This window comes from Euleptes europaea, chromosome 7, assembly GCF_029931775.1.
Source record: "Euleptes europaea isolate rEulEur1 chromosome 7, rEulEur1.hap1, whole genome shotgun sequence".
Classification (NCBI taxonomy): Eukaryota; Metazoa; Chordata; class Lepidosauria; order Squamata; family Sphaerodactylidae; genus Euleptes; species Euleptes europaea.
Window position 1 is genome coordinate 75838564 of NC_079318.1, and position 23349 is coordinate 75861912.

Sequence of the window (23349 nt, forward strand, 5' to 3'; positions counted from 1 at the left end):
ACCGTTGTTTGTCGCCACGAAAAAGAGACGCAAGGCAGGTAATGCAATGTCATTGCCCGAGACTTCAACTTGCTGAAGTGTGGGTCAGGGCAGAGACAAGCTGCTAAGTATTTCCTGGCAGACTCTTTTTCTATACAAAATAATAATTTAAAAAACTTATACCCGCTTTCCGCAGTGCAGTTTACTGAGAGATGAAGTTCTAGGACTACTGCATAAATTTCAGAAAAATGAAGAAGTCTCTGGGTGCAGGATAGGGTTGCCAGGTCCCTCTTCACCACCGGCAGCAGATTTTGAGGGCAGAGCCTGAGGAGGGCGGGGTTTGGGGAGTGGAGGGACTTCAATGCCATAGAGTCCAATTGCCAAAGCGGCCATTTTCTCCAGGGGAACTGATCTCTATCGGCTGGAGATCAGCTGTAATAGCAGGAGATCTCCTGCTATTACCTGGAGGTTGGCAACCCTAGTCCAGTATATTTAACTAAAATCAGCCTCCATGCTAGAAGACTGGAAAGCAGCAAATGTTATGGTGATGGAAAGCGCCGTCAAGTCACAGCAGACTTATGGCAACCCCGTAGGGTTTTCAAGGCAAGAGACGTTCAGAGGTGGTTTGCTATTGCGTGCCTCCACGTGGGCCGAGAGAGTTCTGAGAGAACTGTGACTGGCCCAAGGTCACCTAGCAGGCTCCATATGGAGGAGTAAGGAATCAAACCTGATTCGCCCAATTAGAGTACGCCACTCTTAACCCCTACACCATGCTCTCAGCAAATGTTATACCAGTTTTTAAAATAGGGTCCGGAGGGGATCCCGGAATTACAGGCCAATTAGCCTAATATCTACTCCAGGTAAATTAACTATTGTTAGAATTATTATGCATGTTGAGGAATAAAGCCTGCTGAAGAAAAATCAGCATGGTTTCTGCAAAGGGAAGTCCTGTCTCACCAAACTATTGGAGTTCTCTGAGCAGATTAACACATGTGGATGAGCATGATCTGGTAGACATTACATACTTCCAAAAAGCTGTGACAGGGTTCCTCTCCAAAGACTCCTGAGTAAGCTTAGCAGTCATATCCCATATGAGGAAAGGTCCTCTTATTAATTAAAATTGGTTAAAGGCAGGAAAAAGAGAGCAGAAATAAATAGTTCTTGCAGTGGAGGGAAACCAACAGTGGGATCCCACAAGGATCAGAATTGGGACTGGTGCTATTTAATTTATTCATAAATTAAAATTAATTCATAAATGGGATTAGGAGGAAAAAGCAGTGCAGTGGCCGATTTTGCAAATGAAAATGAAAATAATCAGGATGTCGAAAACCAAGGGGGATTATGAAGAACGACAGGAAGATCTCTTTAAATTGGGTGAGTGGGTACAGCATGACAAATGAAATTCTGTGTTGATAAGTGGAAGAAGAAGAAGGAGGTTTTTATACTCTGATTTTCTCTACCTTTTAAGGAGACTCAAACTGGCTTACAATTGTTTTGCCTTCCTCTTCCCATAACAGACTGCATGTGAGGTAGGTGAGCGGAGAGAGTTCGGAGAGAACTGTGACTGGCCCAAGGTCACCCAGCAGGCTTCACATGGGGGAGTGGGGAAATCAACCCAGTTCACCAGTTTAGAGTCTGCCACTCATGTGGAGGAGCGGGGAATCAAACCTGGTTTTCCAGATTAGAGTCCACCACTCTTAACCACTACACCACGCTGGCTCTCATTTTGAAAGTGCGAATGCAGTCCCCCCACTACCACAAATTGTGCAGTCGAGTTTCCCACATTTGGGGAAATTGCAGGAGTCAGCACACCTAAAGTGCACAGATGAGCCTCACCCTGGGAAAACCTCCATCATGATCAAGGTGTCTCCTCTGCCAGGAAAGGCGATGCACATTGGAACAAAATATACTGAAGGGTTCTGAACTAGCCAAGACTGAGAAGGAAAGAGACCTGACTGTTGTGCTGGATGAAGATGTTCGTGAAAATGCAAATTCAGTGTGTGGCAGCACTGGAAAAGGCAAACTACATGCTGGGATTAAAAGGAAAAGAATCAAAAAGGAAACAACAGAACTGGAAAAAGTGCAAAAAAGGGCAACCAAAATTATGAGGAAAGGCTAGAGAGTCTGGCCCTTTTCATTTCAGGAAAAAAGTCAGCTAAGGAAGGGACATGATATTTACAAAATTATTCATGGGGTGGAGAAAATGGATAAAGGGAGCTTTAGCTCCTTCTCCCATAACTCAGGGGCACCCAATGAAGCTAGTGGGCAATGCAGTCGTGACAGACCAAAATAAGGATGTTACCAGTTATCTGGCGCGTGGTTATCCAGAATGGTCAATTAACAGGCATTGCCCAGAGAACAAACTCTTCCCTCTCAGCCCTAAGACCTCTGCACAGGTGCACCCCGTTCCCACCTCTATGCCAGCCAGCTTGACTTCTCCAGCCATTGCTGGGCATTTGACAGCCAGTAGTGCTAGCAGATGTCATCCTTGCGTGCCACATTCCCACTCAGCCAGCCTCAAGCCGCCAGGAACCAGCTTTGCTGGAGGGCTCCTGGGCAGCATGCCCGCTTGCCTGCCTGCTCCGTAGGATGGCTCCCTGGCTTGGGGGGTGGGAAGGGGAGATCCCACCAGGCACGGGGGCAGTTCTCTGTAGAGATCAGCTCTTTTTAGGGTGGCCAGCTCCAGGTTGCAAAATTCCTGGAGATTTGAGAGTAGAGCCTATGGAGGGTGTGGTTTGGGGACGGAAATACCCTCAGTAGGGTATAATGCTCTAGAATCCACCCGCCAAAGCAGCCATTTTCTGCAAGTGTAAGCTCTGTGCCCATTGACAAATCCATAAACAGACTCCATAGGCAGGAAATCCTAAGAAAGCTGGTTTATTAGAAATATACAACAAGTTGCAGAAGCCAGAAAACTAGAAGGACTCTAATGGGGGTGCAGTCTACAGAGGATCGTATATATAGAAGAAAGGCTACAAACCCCCGCTTGCTAGGGCAACCCTTCAGTTCCCACAGAAGTTAGACTACACATACAACTCTCAAAACATTAGCATGACAGCATAACAGTTGAGACCTTGGGTTAGCACCTGGCTAAACCACAGTACTCCGTTCTCAGGCCAGGCGGGTCCTGACGGCAAGGATCTCACTCTGTCATTTGGAGATAGGGTTACTAGGTCCCTCTTTGCCACTGTTGGGAGGTTTTTGGGGCGGAGCCTGAGGTGGGCAGGGTTTGGGAAGGGACTTCAATGCCATAGAGTCCAATTGCCAAAGCGGCCGTTTTCTCCAGGGGAACTAATTTCTATCGGCTGGAGATCAGTTGTAATAGCAGGAGATCTCCAGCTAGTACCTGTAGGTTGGCAACCCTATTTGGAGATCAGTTGTAATTCTGGGTGATCTCTAGCCCCCAATTGGAGGTTGGGAACCCTGGAGGTGATGGCTGTTTTGGAGGGTGGGATCTATGGCATTATACCCTGCTGAGGTTCCTCCCTTCCTCAAACCCCACCCTCCTGAGGCTCCAGCCCTGAAATTTCCAGGAATTTTCTAACCTGGAATTGGCAACCCGGTCTCCTTCCCACAAAACAGCCAACCTACCTTCGGCTGCCCTCCCGTCTTACGTTTTCCCTCTCCTATCCACCCCAGCAGCCTCTATCTAGGAAAACTGTGGTCCAGCGACGTGGTGCTGGCCACTGGGCCAGGCTTATTTGTATGTAGGGTTGCCAGGTCCCTCTTCACTATCGGTGGGAAATTTTGGGGGTGGAGCCTGAGGAGGGCGGGGTTTGGGAGGGGAGGGACTTCAATGCCATAGAGTCCAATTGCCCAAGCGGCCATTTTCTCCAGGTGAACTGATCTCTATCAGCCGGAGAGCAGTTGTAATAGCAGGAGATCTCCAGCTACTACCTGGAGGTTGGCAACCCTATTTGTATGGTAGGGAACCCTCAAGGATTTGTGGCACCTCACTTTCTCCAGAATCCTTCTCCCCACACTATTTCCTCTCCACCCCCAGCAGCCCCCATATCATCTACCCTTTTCCTGCCTCATTCTCTCCTTGTCAGCCATTCACAAACCTACCTTTTATCTGCCTATCCTCTTCAGCTATATTTACTATTTATTTACTTGATTTATACCCTGCCTTTCTCCATAGTGGGGACCAAAGCGGCTTGCATTCTTCTTCTTTGCTCTTGTTTATCCACACAACAACCTTGTGAAGTAGGTTAGGCTGAAAGTATGTAACTGGCCCCAAATCACCCTGTGAGCATCGATAGCAAAGGTAGGGATTCATACCTGAGGGGTCTCCCAGTCCCTACTCTGAAGCTCTAACAGCTGCATTGCACTGGATTTCATAGGGTGCCTGCTGTTGAACAGTAGCAAGAAGCCAGGTCTAGTTGAATCATGTAAGTAGTTGCTGCCCGGCCTGGCCCCAATAAGTCCTCCCTCAAAGGCCAAAATAGGCCTGGAAATGGCCCTGCCCCCTCCCCCAGCCTTTTACTCACAGAAACAGAATCCTGGAATGCTGTGGTTGCCTACCAACAGCCACTGAGGGAATCCGTTGTATAAAGCTACAGGCCCTCCTTTTTTTGTTTTGGGGTTTTTAAAACCCACCCAATGTATTTTTTTTTTTTAGATTTCACATTTTTCTGCAAACCTAGGGTGTTTCTAGAAATATCTGTCTTGCCTATTCATAGCTCCAGTCATTGGATTTAAGTATCCAAAGATTTGGCCGACTTCATTATTAGAATTTGAAATGATGATGGGAAAAGGAGAGGAATTTCAGTTTATTTTCTCCACATTATTCAAAATGCTATACAGAGCTATAATGTCCCCCTTAGTTGTCATTTGTAAACAGAGATACTTCTGCTTACAAACAATAATTCAAGAAGTAAAGAATTCTATCTGTAAAATAGTAATCATATCAAACGTAGCCTAAAGCCCACAAAAATGGGAACCGTTAGAGGTGGATCGGAGACATCCATTACAGCAAATTCATTTGAATCTTGTTGCAGCAAGAACAATGCGTCATTAACTTGTGGAATTCACTGCCTTAGAAGCAATAATGGCCACAAGCTTTGATGGCTTAAAAAAAAAAAGATTAGACAGCTATTAGTCATGACAGATAAATGGAGCTTCCATGTTTAGAGGCAGTATACCTCTGAAGTGCCAGCTACTTTGGCTTCTGTGCCTCTGCTGGGCACCTTCCTGGTTATCCACTGTGGGATACAGGATATCGGACCAGATGGATTTCTAATCCGATCCAGCAGGGCACTTCTAATGTCTTTGCATAGGATCAGGGTACATGTGAGTTTCAGCATACACTGTTTCTTCCAAGAACATATGTCATTGGTACATAGGAAGTTGATTGGCACTGCTACATGTATGATCCAGCTTCAAGTAAAAGCCTATTTGGGAGGTGCTGTAGCTCAGTAATACCGGTATTCCCTTGCTGGCAGAAGGTCCTAGGCTTAATCTATGGCATTTATAGTTTTAAAAAATCTCAGGAACCAGGTGCTGGTAAAGAGCTGCTGCCACTGAACTGACAATGCTGGGCTAGACCCACCAATGATCTGAGTACAATGCCGTGCAAGAGATGGACCATAGCTCAGTGGCAGAGCATCTGCTTTGCATGCAGAAGGTCCCAGGTTCAATCCCTGCTGCCTGTAGTTGAAAAATATCAGATAATAGGTGTTGTGAAGTAGAAAAGAGACAGAGTCCAGTAGCACCTTAAAGACTAACAAACTTTCTGGCAGGGTATGAGCTTTCGTGAGCCACAGCTCACTTCTTCAGATGTTGTGAAAGATCTTCAGGTATTGTGAAAGATCTCTGCCTGAGTCCCTGGTGAACCACTGCAAGGGTAAAGGTTCTGACTCGGTATAAGGCAGTGTCACATGCCCAGGTGTTCAAAGACTAATTCAGAGGGAAAGAGGAAAGTTATTGCTCTATTCCCTGAGCAAGAATTGTGAGGCTCTGGTTGGCTCAGCAGCAAGAGCAATAACAGAATTACAACCTGCCCTTTCCATTGTCACCCCTCATTTCTTAGGATTTTCTCTGCTAAGTTATTTCCCGGGCTTGTTTTGATGGCTGCTCATGAATTTTAAGTCATGTTGATTCCCGCAAAGGGAGAACTGCCAGCTCCTTTGTCTTTCTATCGATCTCCCACCCCATTTATTAGCCTTCTCTCTTTTTTTCCTAACTGCCTCCCGTTGTCATTTCTTTTAATTCACTGAATTTTGCAGGGGGAAATCTATCAATCGTGTTGAAAGCCAGATAAATCCATTTTGCGGCCACAAACCCAGCTGGGAAGAGCTATTCATTTTGCAAACAGCCTGGGAGAGGATAATAATGACATCATAAATAATTTCTAGGGAGTGGGCAGAACTATGTTCCACCAAAGCATGAAGCCCCCAACACCCCCATGCCAAAGCCCATATGTATGCAAAATTGCTAGTGAAGATCCTGCCCCATTCTGCAACACAAGTTCACAAGGTTGGAAGAGACCACAAGGGCCATCCAGTCCAACCCCCCTGCCATGCAGGATCCCACAATCAAAGCACTCCTGACAGATGGCCATCCAGCCTCTGCTTAAAGACATCCAAAGACAGGGACTCCACCACCCTCCAAAGTCAGCACATTCCACCGTCGAACACAGTCTACACTTACACTGCATTCACAAGTGATGGGAAGAATCTGAATTTATTTGATCCCTAAAGACACGCTGTATGTGAGGAAAGGGACTGCTTGCCAGGGAATACTGGAAGAGGTGGGTGACAGCCCAGTGGAAAGTATCTGGATGAGGATAAGGGAAGGAAGGACAAACAGTAGTGTGGTTGGAGTCCACTACAGACTTCCTGACCAGGGTGAGGAGGTGGATGCTCCCTTCCTTGAGCAACTTGACTTGTGTATCCAAGCAACATGACCTTGTAATTATGGGTGACTCCAACTTCCCTGAGATGTGCTGGGAGAGAAGTGTCCAGAATCATGCAACTGCCTGACCTGCCTGGCCAACAACTTTCTTTTTCAAATGGTGGAGGAAGCTACGAGGGGCTCGACCATACTCAGCTTAATATTAATCAAGAGGCAAGAGCTGCTACATGGAATGAAGGTAGTGGGGACCTTAGGGGGAAATAACCATCCTCCTAGAATTGCTTTTGCTGTGGAGAGGGGGCCAAGGAAGTTCATAGCCAGATGTGTATGTTAGATTTTAGTAAGGCAGAAGAGAACAGGTCCAACTAGAGATGGTAGTAGGCAAGGCATGGTGTCCAGGCTGCTGGTTGACATGGACAGAAAGGTTATTGAGAGGCACCTGGCTGTACTGGATGAGTACAAACCCCCAGGGCCAGATGGTGTGCACCTGAATGCTCTCAAAGAACTTTCTAGAGAGTTATAGAGACTTTGTCCATCATCTTCAAGAGGATGGGAAATGTGCCACAAGACTGGAGGAGGGCAAATGTTATCCCAATCTTCAAAAAAAGGAGGAAGGATGACCCAGGAAACTACAGGCTAGTCAGTCTGACCTATGTCCATGGGAAGATATTGGAGCAGATTTTAAAGGGGTCAATCTGCGAGCATCTGAAGGGGAGCTTGGTGAACCAGGGAAGTCACCAGGGATGTGGTCCTACCCCACCAACCTCGTTTCCTTCTTCAATTGAGTGAAGCTTTTTACAGGGTTCCCCATGATGTGATGATGGGTAAACTGGAGGACTGCGGACTGGCTAACCTAGTTAGGTGGATAGGGAACTGGTTGGAGAACCACACCCCCAAAATTGTTGTGAATAGCATTTCATCTGATTGGAGGGAAGTATCCAGTGGGGTGCCACAGGGCTCAGTTCCTGCCCAGTACTTTTCAAAATTTTTATAAATGATCTGGATGAGGAGATGAAAGGACCACATAATAAATTTGCAGATGAAACCAAATTGGGCGGAGCAGAAAACACCCTGGAAGATAGAGGCAGAATTCAATGAGATCTGAACACACTGGAAAAGTGGGTGGATGTGAAAAAGATGCGATTTATCATGGATAAGTGCACAGTTCTACATCTGGGTAACAAAAATGAGAAGCATGCATACTGGATGGAGGATACACTTCTGGGTATCAGTGTGTGTGAACAAGGTATTGGAGTATGGGTGGACTGTAAGCTAAATATGAGCAGTCAGTGTGATGCAGTGGCCAAAAAAAGGCTAATGCAAGTCTTGGGGTGTATCAAACAGAGGCATAACATCCAAGATGCAAGATGTCATAGTCCTGCTGTATACTGCATTGGTCAGGCCACAACTGGAGTACTGTGTGCAGTTCTGAAGGCCTCACTTGAAAAAAGGATGTGGACAAAATGGAATGGGTACATAAGAGGATAATTAGGGGCATGTAGACCAAGTGAAAGGATTGCTCTCTTTAAAGTATTTGAAGGGCTGCCACTTAGAGGAGGGCAGGGAGCTGTTCCTGTTGGCAGCAGAGGATAGGACTCGCAATAATGGGTTTAAATTGTGGGTGGAAAGGTACCGGCTGGATATTAGGATTTTTTCCCCCATTAAGAGTTGTTCAGCAGTGAAATCGGTTGCCTAGCGAGATGGTGAACTCCCACTTACTGTCAGTCTTCAAGAAGTGGTTGGATGAACACTTGTCAGGGTGGGATGCTCTAGGCTGATCCTGCATTGAGCAGGGGGTTGGACTAGATGGCATGTATGATCCCTTCCAACTGTATGTTTCTAAGATTCTAACAAGGTTAGGAACAAATCTCACTAATTTAGGGGTGACATTTGTGGTGGGGGGCAAATTGGCAGGTGGGGAGTCCTTCTAGTGCCCTCTGAGCCCTTTCTAGAAAATGACCCCCATAGTATTAAAACTCTACCCCCTCAGCCAGGTTCAGAAACTGACATGAGTCTCTAGGGAGGGGACAACATGGGACACTTTTAGGAGAGAACTGATAGGCACTGGAAAGCCTAAGCACATTCCCCATCCATTTTTGGCCCCCAACAAGTGCACCAATGTTAGCACACAAAGGGTGGGGAACCTACAATTGCAGAAATAACATTTCGTTCATTCCTTATTTTCAGGAAAGTAGTCTTTTGGTTTCCATGGCATTTATTTCAACCCCTGAGAGCACTGATTCTGCATAGGGTTGCTAGTGTCTGTATGGGTACCAACCTACCACAGAAAAAAATAAGCAGTGGTAGGGAGTGGGATGAGATTTCCAGTTGAAGAGGTCCATGAATACATGAAGCTTCCTTCTATTGAGACAGACCCTTGGTCTATCCAACTCAATATTATCTACTTAGGCCAGCAGCAGTTCTCAAGGGTGTCAGGCAGATGACTCTCACGTCACCTAATAAATTATCCTTTTTAGCTGGAGGTGGTGGGAATTGAACTTAGGACCTTCTGCATGCAAAGCAGACACCTTACTACCAAACTGAGACCTCTCTCCAACTCCTGAGTCTGACCATTGATCTATCAATCCTTGCACTCTGTCGGCAGCTCTCCAACACCCCGACAACGAGAAGTCTTTCTCTCCTCTGCTACATCATACATTTTAACTGGACGTACCAGTGTTTGAGCCTGTACTCTGTGCAGTCTGCTCAGCTTCCATGGTGACATTACTGATAGAGGACCGCTATCACAGTGAAGAATTGGGAGGTGGGATAACTGCACCACTGCCATAGTATGAGCAGTGGTTAATTCATCAGCAGGCCTTGCTACATCTCCCAGCAGTCCATGTTCAGAACACTCATACCAGCTGAGATCCCTGCAGCAAGTCATAAGGAATGTGATACAGTACATTAAATATGGGAGGCAGCTGCCTCTCTTTCCCCCCTCCAGGCAGAAGGAGCTTGCAATGCATCATAAATCTTATCACTCCATTTAATGGAGCAAGACCTGGAGCAGATGACAATGAAAATGGACTTTCCATTTGAGAATCCACTGTGGGGCGCAAACCATTCAATCCTAAGCAGAATGACCCCATTCTAAGTCCATTGCAGACAGTTGGCATAGAAGAGTATAACTCTGCTTTGGATGGCAGTGTTCATAGGGGAACCAACTTCAAGAAATACATGGACATTGGTCCATCAAGGTCAGTATTGTCTACTCAGACTGGCAGCGACTCTCCAGGGTCTTAAGCAGAGAGATTTTTCACATCACCTACATCCGTTTGCCTCTTCCATGGTTCATTCCAGGAATATGCTAGAGAAGGGTATGTCAGGTGGGAAAACATACACTCAACATCCTTATCCATCATTCCTTCTCCCCTTCTTTCAAAGAACAAAAGAAACAGCCCAGTGGATTGTAGAAGCATTAAAATTGACTGGACCCTGATCAGCATTCTCAGCATGGCGAATTCTGCATTCTGGCAGAATTCTCATGCATGAAGACTTATAGAAACATACAACGCTACATTACACAGAGCCAGACCCTCTGGCCTGTCTGTTCATTGGATTATGTAGAGTATTTGCACACTGCCCTCTTTAGAAAAACTGCTCAAGGTGCCTCCCAATGAAATAAAACAACAACATTAAAACTTTAACAACATTTAAAATATAGAGATGAGCACTAAAAAAAAACCCCTCCATCCAGCAGGCCGTAAAAACCAACTGTAATAAAGCAAGAAAGAAAAGAGTTAAGCCAATATTAAAACAAGGCTGACCATAGAATCCATCCAGAATATTATTCTAATATTCTGGATGGATTCTATGGTCAGCTAAAAGGGAAGCCAAAATGCCAACAGAGGAAGCACCAGGCAAACCTCTCAAGGGAGGGCATGCCAAAGACAAGGTGCTGCCACCAAGAAAGCCCTGTCTCTGGTTGCCATCCACCTCACCTCCGCTGGCCGGAACACAGAGAACAGGGCTTGACAGAAGGATTGTAACAATTATGGGAGGAGGCAGCCCCTCATTTACCCCTACCCCAAGTCATTTAGGGCTTTAATGGCAAGCACCAGCATGAGCCCTGACCTGGATTGGCCAGGCTAGCCCGATCTTGTCAATTTCAGAAGCTAAGCATGGTCAACCCTGTTTAGTACTTGGACCTCCAAGGAAGTTTAGGGTTGCTATGCAGAGGCAGGCAATGGCAAACCACCTCTGTTCATCTCTTGCCTTGAAATCCCTGTGGTTGCCATAAATCAGCTGTGACTAGATAGCTCTTTCCACCACTGTACCAGCATTAGCCCATATTGTGAACTCTGAAAGGAAGCAGGCCTCCAAGGAATTTCTTAGCCCTACTCCCCAAGACCTTTTTCAATTTGGGAATACAGGGCATTGAACACAGGACTATTGGGCCTCCCCAATAGGGAGATTTTGGGGGCGGAGCCTGAGGAGGGCGGGTTTTGGGGAGGGGAGGAACTTCAATACCATAGAGTTCAATTGCCAAAGCGGCCATTTTTCTCCAGGTGATCTGATCTCTGTCGGCTGGAGATCAGTTGAATTAGCAGGAGATCTCCTGCTACTACCTGGCAGTTGGCAACCCTAGCCTCCTCCTAACTTCCTAATCCATTGGGTCCCAGAAGACACAATTATTATGAGGTCAGTTGGTTCTATGTATGGTGTATGTTCTGGCCATAGCCATAAATGTTGTAGAAGACAGTCATCTTAAGTCTATGCAAAATATAGGTTTTTTAAAACTTTAAAAAGATTTTTTTAACTTAATTTTAAAAAGCCTCAAATGTCCGTCAATCACCCATTGACTTTGGTCATTGGTCAAAACAGTGGAAGAAGAAGAAGAATTGGTTTTTATACCCTGATTTTCTCCATCTTTAAGGAGTCTCAAACTGGCGTACAATCACTTTCCCTTCCTCTCCCCACAACAGACACCTTGTGAGGTAGGTGGGGCTGAGAAAGTTCAGAAAGAAATGTGACTAGCCCAAGGCCACCCAGCAAGCTACCTTGAGCTTGGCAACCCTACCGGTGTAACACCTCTGTACTGAATAACAAACAACTATCTGTGAACTGCTGCGCTGCAGCACTTTGCAAACATCTCTATTTTTCATTATTTTCGAATGCAGGCCGTGAACGCTGTGCTGCCCTCCGCTGAGTCTGCATTGTTTTGTACCTTATCAGCTCACAGTTCTTGATTTCTGGGAATATCTGCCTGGTTCTGTGAAATATGACAGTGCCCCCTGCATTCATTGCACAAATATTCACAGTGAGCAACTGGAGCAAGAAAAATGATTTTTAAAATGTCCTATATTTCCTGCATTTCCCATCACTGTAAATCCAACAGGCTTTTCTAATGATCCTGCTGCCTGTCAAATTACCATCTGGTTTACTTCTTTTTCTCTCCTATCGATGATCTTATAGGGTCCCCCCCCACATTTAAGAAAAACCACACTCTTGTGAGAAATCTTTTTTCCTACATCAACGAAAATGCCAACTTTCAGAATAGTGCAGCATGATAGTTGTTGATTTATACTCCTGTCTTGGACTAACAGGAGCCCTGTGGCGCAGAGTGGTAAGCTGTACTGCAGCCCAAGCTCTGCTCACGACCTGAATTCGATCCCGACGGAAGTCGGTTTCAGGTAGCCGGCTCAAGGTCGACTCAGCCTTCCATCCTTCCAAGGTTGGTAAAATGAGTACCCAGCTTGCTGGGGGTAAAGAGAAGATGACTGGGGAAGGAACTGGCAAACCACCCTGCAAACAAAAGTCTGCCTAGTAAACGTCAGGAATGACCTGGTGCTTGCACAGGGGACCTTTACCTTTTACCTTGGACTAACAGTTGCCCTTTCATGTGCTGCCAGATCCCTCCCTGATAGGGTTGCCAGGTCCAGGTTGGGAAATACCTGGAGATTTTGGGGGGCAAAGCCTGGGGAGGGCGGGGTTTGGGGAGGGGAGGGACTTCAATGCCATAAAGTCCAATTGCCAAAGCGGCCATTTTCTCCAGGTGAACTGAGCTTTATCATCTGGAGATCAGTTGTAATAGCAGGAGATCTCCAGCTAGTACCTAAAGGTTGACAACCCTACTCCCTAACCAGAATTTACGCTAGATTTGCAGGGTTTAGCTGGGCAGGAATCGTTTCCTGGTTGGCAACCAAGCATAGGGCTGGATCCACCAAAACATTTTGTTGAAGGAAGGAGTTCCATTTGCAGAACATGGCTTCCTCATTTCCCCCCTACCTGGTGTTGCCCAAAACGCTCCCCGAAATGCTATCCCCTAGTGTAACAGGATTTCAGGGGGGCATTTTAGGCTGTGGCGGGGGGAGGACTGTAATGGGAGAACTCTGCAGATGTGCAGTGAAATATGTGCAGTGTTCACATCCCAAGGCTCTCACAGCCTTGGGATGTGAACGGTGCTGGATTAAGACTGTAAACAGGGCAGGAGGATATGAGAACTCTAGTCAGGAATGAGAGGAGATAAACAAGGCTGCCCAACAAGGCTGATTTTGGCTGCTGGAAATTGCCCAAACGCTCTCACACTTTTGAGCCTTCAGCAGATAACACTCAGGGTGCCGGACTTTTCCTTGCAGTCACAAGGGCTAGAAACGTAAGCCTTTTATGCAGGGACGTTTCCCTGCGGTCATCCCCACTGACTACGGTTGCCAACTGCCAGGTAGTAGCTGGAGATCTCCTGCTAATTCAACTGATCTCCAGCCGATAGAGATCAGATCACCTGGATAAAAATGGCTGCTTTGGCAATTGAACTCTATGGCACTGAAGTCCTTCCCCTCCCCAAACCCTGCCCTCCTCAGGCTCCGCCCCCCAAAATCTCCCACCATAGAGGGAGAAGAGGGACCTGGCAACCCTAGACTGCTTTGGGGCTTCCTTTTGATTATGCGTGCGTTTTCCACCCGTCAGAGGTCGCATCACTCTCCCTGTGCATTTTGCCTGTGTTTTCCAGATGCTGCTTTAGCCAGTATGCACAGGGAGAGCAAGGTGACCTCTGACAGTCGGAAAAGGCACACATAATCAAAAGAAAACCCTAAAGAAAACCTGCGGCTGGGGTGACCGGAGGGAAATATCCCTGCATAAAAGGACTTACTCTCTCTTTTTTTGGGGGGGGGGGGGAGTGAAAAACTGCTGATCAGGGTTCTAATATGAATATTCAGTGTCTGTTGACACTGTTGACACTGATAAACTCCATTTGATATGTTCCAACTAGGGATAGAAAGTGGATATGAAGAAAGTAGATTCCTTTGAAATGTGGTGTTGGAGGAGAGTGTTACGGATACCATGGACTGCCAAAAAAAAAAAAAATCAGTGGGTTATAGATCAGATCAAGCCTGAACTGACCCTAGAAGCTAAAATGACTAAACTGAAGCTATCATATTTTGGTCACATTATGAGAAGACAAGAGTCACTGGAAAAGACAATCATGCTAGGAAAAATTGAAGGCAGCAGGAAAAGAGGAAGACCCAACAAGAGATGGATTGACTCAATAAAGGAAGCCACAGCCCTCAATTTGCAAGTTCTAAGCAAGGCTGTCAAAGACAGGACATTTTGGAGGACTTTCATTCATAGGGTCGCCATGAGTCGGAAGCAACTTGACTGCACTTAACACACACACAACTAGGGATGCTCAAACACCTGCCAGTTGCGAACAGGGAGCTATTTTTTTTTATAAACAGCTCAACTGTTCATTGATCTGTCCACAGCTGTTTGGAAGGTTGTTTCACCGTATTTCTTCCTAATCAGTCAATCAGGTTTTTTGCACGTGTGCTCTCCCACAGCTCTATTGAATTCTCCTCCCCCACATCCTTGCTGCATGACTACTCTGCTCCGCAGGCAATTGTTAAATAGACGATTAAATCAGTCACAAAAACTGAAACTGCAAAAAAAAAAAAAAAAAAAAACAGTCAATCAAATCTGTCATAAATAAGTGCTGTCTTATAACGCAATCTTACTATTTGGGTATTCATCAAAGTAGTCCCTGGTGATGCTAATGGTTACTGATAGGTTTGAATCTGCAATGCCTTTGTGCATGCATAGTTTTGCAAAAGCCGGATGAAAAACTATTCAGCGGGCATTTATAGCTGTTGGGCAGGAACCAAACAGACTGGGTGATAGGCTCACATGAACACATGAAGCTGCCTTATACTGAATCAGACCCTCGGTCCATCAAAGTCAGTATTGTCTACTCAGACCAGCAGCGGCTCTCCAGGATCTCTCCAGGATCTCTCACACCAGCTACTTGTGTCATCCCTTTAACTGGAGATGCCGGGGATTGAACCTGGGACCTTCTGCATGCCAAGCAGATACTCTGCCACTGAGCCACAGCCCCTTCCCAGCTCGTGTGTGATCGACACCTTTGATCACAGTAAACTCGACTGTTGAACATGTTCCTGTTGAAATTTACATCTTTCCTAGTTGCAGCCGTACACAGCCAAGCAAGCTCTGAGATAGCTTTGGAAATGGTCCATTGACTCTCACCTGAGTAGCAAATATGCCGTGCCGAATGCCGGTGTTGTGTGTGCCGGTGCCAATGACCCCAGCAGCCGCCACATCTGAAACTGCCCCTAGACTGAACCAAAAAAGGGACAATGAAAAACAACGCATAAAAATGCCTGAGTAGCTTCAAGGATAACATGGTGTTTTAAACTTATTCCTGGCAAAAAGAAAGGGGCACCCTTTTCACACAGCTGGAAAACGTGTATAATGTACACTTGGCAAGGGAAGCGAGATGATTTCCCTCTAGGCAAACATCTGTAGGCCCTGTCAAATATGCACATGGAAATCGGGGCAGGGGCTGTGATCCTTCTCGCTGTTCCATGCATTCATTAGACACAGTTTCCAGGCCTAAGAAAAGGGCTTTCGTTGCTACGATTCCCAAGGGTAACCACTGACAAGATGATAGTAATGAATGTGACATTCAGAACAAAAGGCAAGTAATTGCCACCTGCTCTGGATCTAGCACATGCCAAAACGAGCGCTACGTACATGCCATAGCCCATCAAGCCGCAGAGAGAGCACAATGAATAAAAAAAGGAGGAAACCTGGCCGGTGATTCACGTTCCAGATAATGGAGAGGGTCCTGCTTAAATTGTCCAGGGCATTACAAAGGTTTATATGTGCTCAGAGTATTGTGTAACCAAAACGTTTGTCTATATAAAATTAGATAGCTCAATTGTTTTCAAACCACCTTGCCAGCAAATTCTCCACGGCTTTTGGCAAAATCAAGGCATACCCACCCCCCATTTCATTCCAAGCCCAGTGGAATAACAGCGTTGAATGCTTTAGAGTCTGTAATTACTCTAAGATAACCTCCAATCGAACAAATCTCAATCTCATTAAGTCCATCTGTGATTAAAAAGCTTTTTCTGCTCTGATGGCAGGGAAAGTGAGAGAATTTGCTTAGGACACCCAGAACCTATCACTGCTCCTAAGAGACTTACTTCCTACTGAGTCTTTTCAATTCAATACTACCCCTGCTAGAAAGAGGGCAGCAGGGGTGATAGATTCTCTGTGGTGTGACTCTCTTCAGATGTTTTTTGTTTACCCAGGGCATCTTCTAGGACCAGAGCCCCTGCTGGGAGAAAAGTGTCGAGAGCAAGAGGCTCTGGAGAGGTAAGCCAGGAATGGTGGGAGCAGGGGCGGATGGGAAAGTTCATGGTGTATTGCTGCCCTAGAGGGCCACTGCCAGCCAAGAAGAAGCCAAGGTGAGCTACAGCACTGCTGGTTATGTTGCAGGGCCACCCCACTTAGAACCAGCCCTCAGCAGTGACAGCAAAGGGTTAGGCTCACTCATTGAACAGGGCCTGTGACTCAGTGGTAGAGCCTCAGCTTGGCATGTCGAAGGTCCCAGGTTCAATCCTCAGCATATGGGGTCACAACCCACAGTTTAAGAGGCTTTGGTCTAGAGGAGCACAAAGTCATAAAGTATGTGGTCTAGAGGGGCACCTATGCCTCCACATTGCAAAAAGACAGGGAGTGTCAGAGCCATCCTTTGGAAAGTTGACATTAGACATCTCAGCCATCACAAATGGTACTTACATGGGCAAAGCCAAGCCATGTTTGTTTAACTCCACATTCAAATCGGAGAGAAGGATCCCAGCCTCCACTGTCACCTGCTTCTTCTCTTTGTCTATCTGCAAGTGATGAGACAGGCTTTTATAGAGAAGAGACCCAGCCCTGAAAGGAGTTGTCTCATAAGTTTTAAGCTAGAACATTGTGATACCACTCAATGATTCAGGAGCCACACGGGGCTCTTCTGAGCAACATTTCCCAATATGACACCTGCCTAGGGTTGCCAGTAGGGTTGCCAGGTCCCTCTTTGCCACCAGCGGGAGATTTTTGGGGCAGAGCCTGAGGAGGGCAGGGTTTGGAGAGGGGAGGGACTTCAATGCCATAGAGTCCAATTGGCAAAGCGGCCATTTTCTCCAGGTGAACTGAACTCTATCGGCTGGAGATCAGTTGTAATAGCAGGAGATCTCCTGCCACTACCTGGAGGTTAACTGGAGATATAGAAAACCTATGCTGCAACTAGTGAGAACAGTTACATTTGAGTTGTGATTATATGTTACCTTTAAGCTGGCTGGCTACATTTGAGTTGCAATTGTAAGCTAATTAGCCTTAAGCCCTGCGAGGCCTCTAGAACGTTTGGTTTTGTTGTTGTTTTGTTAGTGTTTGACTTTATAATATATGCTTACAATTCTCCATTGGTAGTTTATGTTGTAATTTTTTAATTTTGAGCCACGTACTACCTGGAGGTTGGCAACCCTAGTTGCCAGGTCCCTATTTGCCACCGGCGGGAGATTTTGGGGCGGAGCCTGAGGAGGGCAGTGTTTGGGAAGGGGAGGGACTTCAATGCCATAGAGTCCAATTGCCAAAGCGGCCACTTTCTCCAGGCGATCTGATCTTTATCGGCTGGAGATCAGTTGTAATAGCAGGAGATCTCCAGCTAGTACCTGGAGGTTTGCAACCCTACACCTGCCCCATGTTTCAGTAAAGTAAGGAAGGCCCTTGCCTGGTGAGGCTTATGGCTGGCAGTTGAATCTCCCCCTTGAAAAATAAGGTTGCCAACCTCCACTACTAGCAGGAGATCTCCTGCTATTCCAACTGATCTCCAGCCGATAGAGATCAGCTCACCTGGAGAAAATGGCTGCTTTGGCAATTGGACTCTATGGCATTGAAGCCCCTCCCCAAACCCCACCCTCCTCAGGCTCCACCCCAAAAACCTCCTGCCAGTGGCGAAAAGGGACTTGGCAGTTGGCAAGCCTATTGAAAAAGCCACTTCCAGAGGAATGGGGAAGCTGCAAGCCTTCCTGAGATGCAGGCCTCATGCCTTGGGGTCATGGAAGTAAATGTGACTGTTTTGGCTGAATTGTGAATGTGGTTCTCCCCGAGCCTCCAAATGAGTACTACTAGCCTAGAAGAACTGATATAGTCCATTTGTTCTAGACAAACTTAAATTAAGAGCCATAAACACATTGGGAGGGCCTTAGTTATTTAGATAAACTGACAGTCTCTAATGCTCAAGTTTGTGCACTGAGTTTGTATATGCTAACATGAGACTAGCCCTGACCTGGATGGCCCAGGCTAGCCTGATCTTGTCAGATCTCAGAAGCTAAGCAGGGTCAGCCCTGGTTAGTATTTGGATGGGATTCCACCAAGGAATACCAGGGTTGCTATGCAGAGGAAGGTACTGGCAAACCACCTCTGTTAGTCTCTTACCTTGAAAATCCCATAAGGGGTCGCCATAAGTTGGCTGCAACTTGATGGCACTTTACACACACACACAACATGAGAGTGATCAGAATGCTATTTTATGTTTCTTTTTTATATGTCTGTACTTTAATTCTGCTTTCCTAGATAAATCTGCGTTGGTTTAAATATTTTCCTCCAGGCTTTACAAGGACTTGGCAGCCACAAATTTTGAATCAACTGATCCTCTCACCCCATTCTATTATTTATTGGTTAGGTTTGTTTGCTGCATGCATTTCCTATTATTGTTCATTTTATTTATTATCATTCAGGTAAGTTATTGGAAGGGTGGGATTTAAAAAAAGAAACTATACTCCCTTATCAGAAACATATACCTCCAAGATATTGGGGGGAGGTAGTTGTGAATGTCCTGCATTGTGCAGGAGGTTGGACTAGATGACCCTGGTGGTCCCTTTCCCCTCTATGATTCTGAGATGCTGGAGACTGACAACAGAGAATGGCCACCATATCTTTCTTATGTTGTGGACCTTCTGAAAATCTGGCTGACTATTGTTAGGTTGAATATGAGCTATGTGGACTAGAGGTCTAACCCACCATGGCTGTTCTGACATTCAGCATCTCTCCTACCTTCTGGATCTTGTTCATCCTTCCCATGTGGATCATGAAGTCATCTGTGCAGGCAATGTCCGAAGGGGAGTGTCCACCCCCAACCACTTTCACCTTCTTACTTCTCTGCCTGGCCAGATCCAAGATCTGCAGAGATACCACACATTTCACTGTTAGATACTTTGAGGCCCATCTTATATCATCCCTCATTTCCATCTCCCAGTCCCTCCTCTTTACTTCTGAAGGAACTAGCCCCTCTTTTCCAGATCTGTCAAACCACACTCAACAAACAAAGCAACTGATAGCTTCTTGGACTGTTGTGGCAATCTAGGTGCCAGGATAGAAGCAAGGGAATGACTAACATCTGGAGAAGGTGGTACATTTAAGGAGAAGTACAACTAGACACATCATTTATTTAAAACTCAATGTAGGTGACGAACAAGGTGACGAATAATTATTGCTGATGCCATTTATTGACGATGTCTATGGGGCTTGGTTTTATTTCCTATATGAACTGTTTTAGTGTGATCTTATTGTAACTTTTATTGTATTTATTATGCTACTTTGTTGTGAAACGCCTGGCCCCTGAGCCCAGCTTTGCTGGGGAGGGTGAAGGTATAAGAATAAATAAATGAAATAATAGAAACAGAGTTTGAAGGGACCTCAAAGAATACTAGTCCAACTTAAGGTTAAGTTGAGAGAGAGTGACTTGCCCATGGTCGCACAGCAAGCTTCAATGGCAGAGTGGGGATTCCAATTCACGTCCCTTCAATCATAGTCCAACTACTACACTGCAAAGCATGAATCTAACAACATTAAAAGCCTGCTCGAACATCAAGCTGCATTCTGCTACAGCAGCAGAATTTCATGGCTCGCAATTCAGAATTGACACAGCTCTAAATAGCATTGCTTTTTTTGTGCAAACATTCATTAATAATTTACAGTCCACAATGTATGGATGTGAATAATACAAAAATCAATTAAGTAAAAACAAAGTCCAGCTAATAAGGACCATTAATTCAGTCAGTCAGTGATATAAATTTAAAAAGCGCTATTGGCTTTATAGCCCCACCTCTCCTATAACCATGTTCATTAGCAGCAGCTCTGTAATATATGTTTGTGTTTCTTGCCACCCAGTGGCCAAATTGAAGGAATTGTTGTTTAGAAGGCAGACTTGGCATGCTCAGAGAAATGCGGGGGGGGGGGGGGGCGGCTTGTCAAGTGGGTTTCCAAGATAGATGCCAGGCTGTGGCTTTGTGTATTGTGTTTCGAAAGATACTGTTATACCCTTGTGTTGGTGATGTGGCCTCCAATATTATACAACCCATACCTCTTTTCCATTAATTCATTCCTTTATTAAAATATTTTTATCTCTCTCTGAATGTACATGCGTGTGTAAAAATATCCTCAAAGCAGCTTACGAAAACACTAAAATATGACTTTTAAGTACAATAGTAAAACATTAAAATGGTTTCTTTTTAAAAAAACAAAGTACTATCATAAAACATATTATAACCACAAAAACCAACAGCTCAAAAAGCACTCATTCAGTAAATAAACCATGTGAAAAGTGGCAAGACTGAAAAGTAGGCTGCATACATAACAGAGGGGTCCTGGAATTACAACTGATCTCCAGACTACAGAGATCAGTCCCTCCCCCCAGAGGAAATGGCTACATCAGAGGGCCAAATGTATGGCATCATATCCCCGATGTGATCCCTCCCTTCCCCAAACCCCACCCTCCTTAAGCTCTGCTCACAAATCTCCAGACATATCCCAGCCTGGAGTTGGCAACCTTAGTCCAAAGCATTCAGGAGGACCCCCCCCCACATATCAAGATCAAAACCCACCACCAATTCAACAATCATAACATTCCTGTTGCAGTAATATAAGCTGTGAAGTAATATAAGCTGAGCATGAAGTAATATAAACTGAGCATGCACAAAGTGTTATTTGGTCCTTGTTGAGGAAGTACAGCCTATGTCCACATGTTTAGAATTAAGGATGGCTGGTGGCAGGGCTGCAATGCAGCCACGGGTCTTTACATATTAATCTCCACTCTTAACAGCACCAAATGTTCTCTCCCCTTTAAAAGTGTACAACTCCTGTATCACTCCGAAGCATCAGTGCTGCTAACTGGATGCTCAAGAGGCATTCCGTGCCCTATAGCAGTTCATCCCGTCCCTGAAGAAGGATCAAGTGTAGCTGGAAAGCTTGCACCAACGTAACTTCCTTTATTTACCTCTTTGAGCTCTTCCACCGTGGTTGGCTGGAAATACATTTCTGGAGAGCAGCCATAGGTCTTAGCCCAGTTTTGGAATTTAACACCTCCTTGGCCATGTACCTAAGACACAAAGTAGAGGCATATTCAGGGACATCTGCAGTCACAGGAATGTCCTTCCTACTGTGGTGAGAAGTTCTGATGGTAATGGTTTGGGGTTGCGTGTCCTTTGCTGAGAGCATGGGAGGCTTATGGCATCTTTGTAATACTTAACAAATACAGAAGGCAGAGCACAGTGGAGGCAAGCAAACACTCAAACAGCTGGTAGCAGATTCCCAGAGAGCAACCTCAAAGGTGCATCCCAGTTTCAGCTAACTCCAGTTAGAAATTCTTCTCAAGAGATCTTTTTGCTCTCAGGAAACCATCTCCAACTACTATTAGCTCCCATTAATGAACCATTCTGGGATATAAGCCTAACAAAGGAACGGTCCAGCTGTAGCAATATATTCCATGTTTTATCTAATGGAACAGCTCAATCCTCCAATCACTCCCACTTTACTCCCTTCTTCTCATCAATTAATTATCTTTGAGCACTTCAAAAGTGCAAATGTGTCCTCTTTTGGACCCCTCCCCCCAACTTCAGACTCAAGAACTGTCCCTCTCTGAAGTGAAATTGAATTTTCTTACCATTGTGATTGGCTTCCTTTAACACCGAAGAGAAAACCTATGCAGGACACGGGAAATCTTCCTCCAAAAAGGGGGGAGAGAGAAAAGAGAAGCTTGGAACAATGTACAAAAGTAAGAGCAATGTCCCAAGGTGGGTCTTGATCTGCAATTGCTGAATCAGCTCCCGAGGTTTGTGTGTGTGTGGAGGGGGCTCACTCATGACCTCTCTGTGTTGTAACATTGTGACGGCTTCTCTCCAGAAAAGCAAGGGTTAATGAGTAACATGAGTAATATTGGATTGGGGTTCTGGAATGCCAGATTTGGGACAGAGGCCAGCAGTCTTCCCCTTTAGGTTTGGTGGGTGTAGTAAAGAGATATTGGAACAGAGTATTTTTAAACCACCTTTACTAAACAATAGATAGGGCTGCTAGTAGGGTTGTTCATATCAATAAACCCGAACCAAAAATAAATCCAAAATTAGCCATTTCGGCAATATTCAGTTTTTGGTTTTACCGAATACCAAAACCTGGGAATAAAGCCGAAGCCAAATAGGTGATTCCCGAAAAAAGCCGGATAGGTATTCAGCTTATTTTTTACTTTCCCCAGGCTTTTCCCTATGGGAATTTTTAAAATGAGCTCTGGGGGAGGTAGAGTTCCCGAATTTTCAGGGTAGCTTCAAGGGACTCTCCTTGCATGAACCCCAAAGTTTTGTGAAGACTGGGTTAGGGGGTATGATTTTATGGGGTCTAGAAGGGGTCTCCTCCTCCTCCATAGAAAAGCTTTGTAAGCTTTACCATACTTCTCTATGGAGGGGGTGACCCCTTCCAGACCCCATAAAATTGGACCCCCTGTCCCAAACTTTACCAAACTTTGGGGTTCATGCAAGGAGAGTCCCTTGAAGCTCCGCCGTGAATTTGGTGACTCTACCTTGAAAAATGCCACTCCAGGAGAATTTTAAAAAGACTTACTTTTCAGTCTGTAATGGCCGCTTCCTCTCCAAAGAGTCATGGGAAAACTAAGTTTCCAATGAATGCTTGCAAACTTTGGGGTTCATGCAAGGAGAGTTCCTTGAAGGTACCCTGAAAATTTGGGAACTCTACCTCCAAAAATGCCCCCACAGGAGCTTTGGGAAAAAATCTCCATAGACTATAATAGACCCAATTTTTGGGGTAAATCCAGAAATAAAGCCAAAATACAAATTTACCAGTGTGGGTATTCAGCTTATTCCAGGTTTACTGAAAAAAATCGGGCCCAATAAACCTGAACCTGAACTTTATTATTATTATTTTGCACAACCCTAGTTGCCAGCT

General features: G+C 45.5%; 1 protein-coding gene and 1 non-coding gene across 2 annotated transcripts in view; both read right to left on the minus strand.

The window, feature by feature from the left end:
* The window catches only part of LOC130481040 (L-gulonolactone oxidase-like), a 50564-nt gene extending 29073 nt beyond the window's left edge, over window positions 1-21491 (minus strand). The window contains exons 1-4 of the mRNA XM_056853693.1: window positions 21395-21491; window positions 19174-19299; window positions 16876-16970; window positions 15316-15406 (exon numbers count right to left, since the gene is read on the minus strand). Of these exons, the coding sequence (XP_056709671.1) occupies window positions 15316-15406; window positions 16876-16970; window positions 19174-19299; window positions 21395-21433 (351 nt within the window). The 5' untranslated portion in view covers window positions 21434-21491. The remainder of the gene's footprint in view (window positions 1-15315; window positions 15407-16875; window positions 16971-19173; window positions 19300-21394) is intronic.
* On the minus strand, window positions 1705-1866 carry LOC130481244 (U1 spliceosomal RNA). Its single transcript, XR_008933444.1, has one exon. It is a non-coding gene; the product is annotated as a U1 spliceosomal RNA (small nuclear RNA).
* Window positions 21492-23349: the final 1858 nt, after the last annotated feature.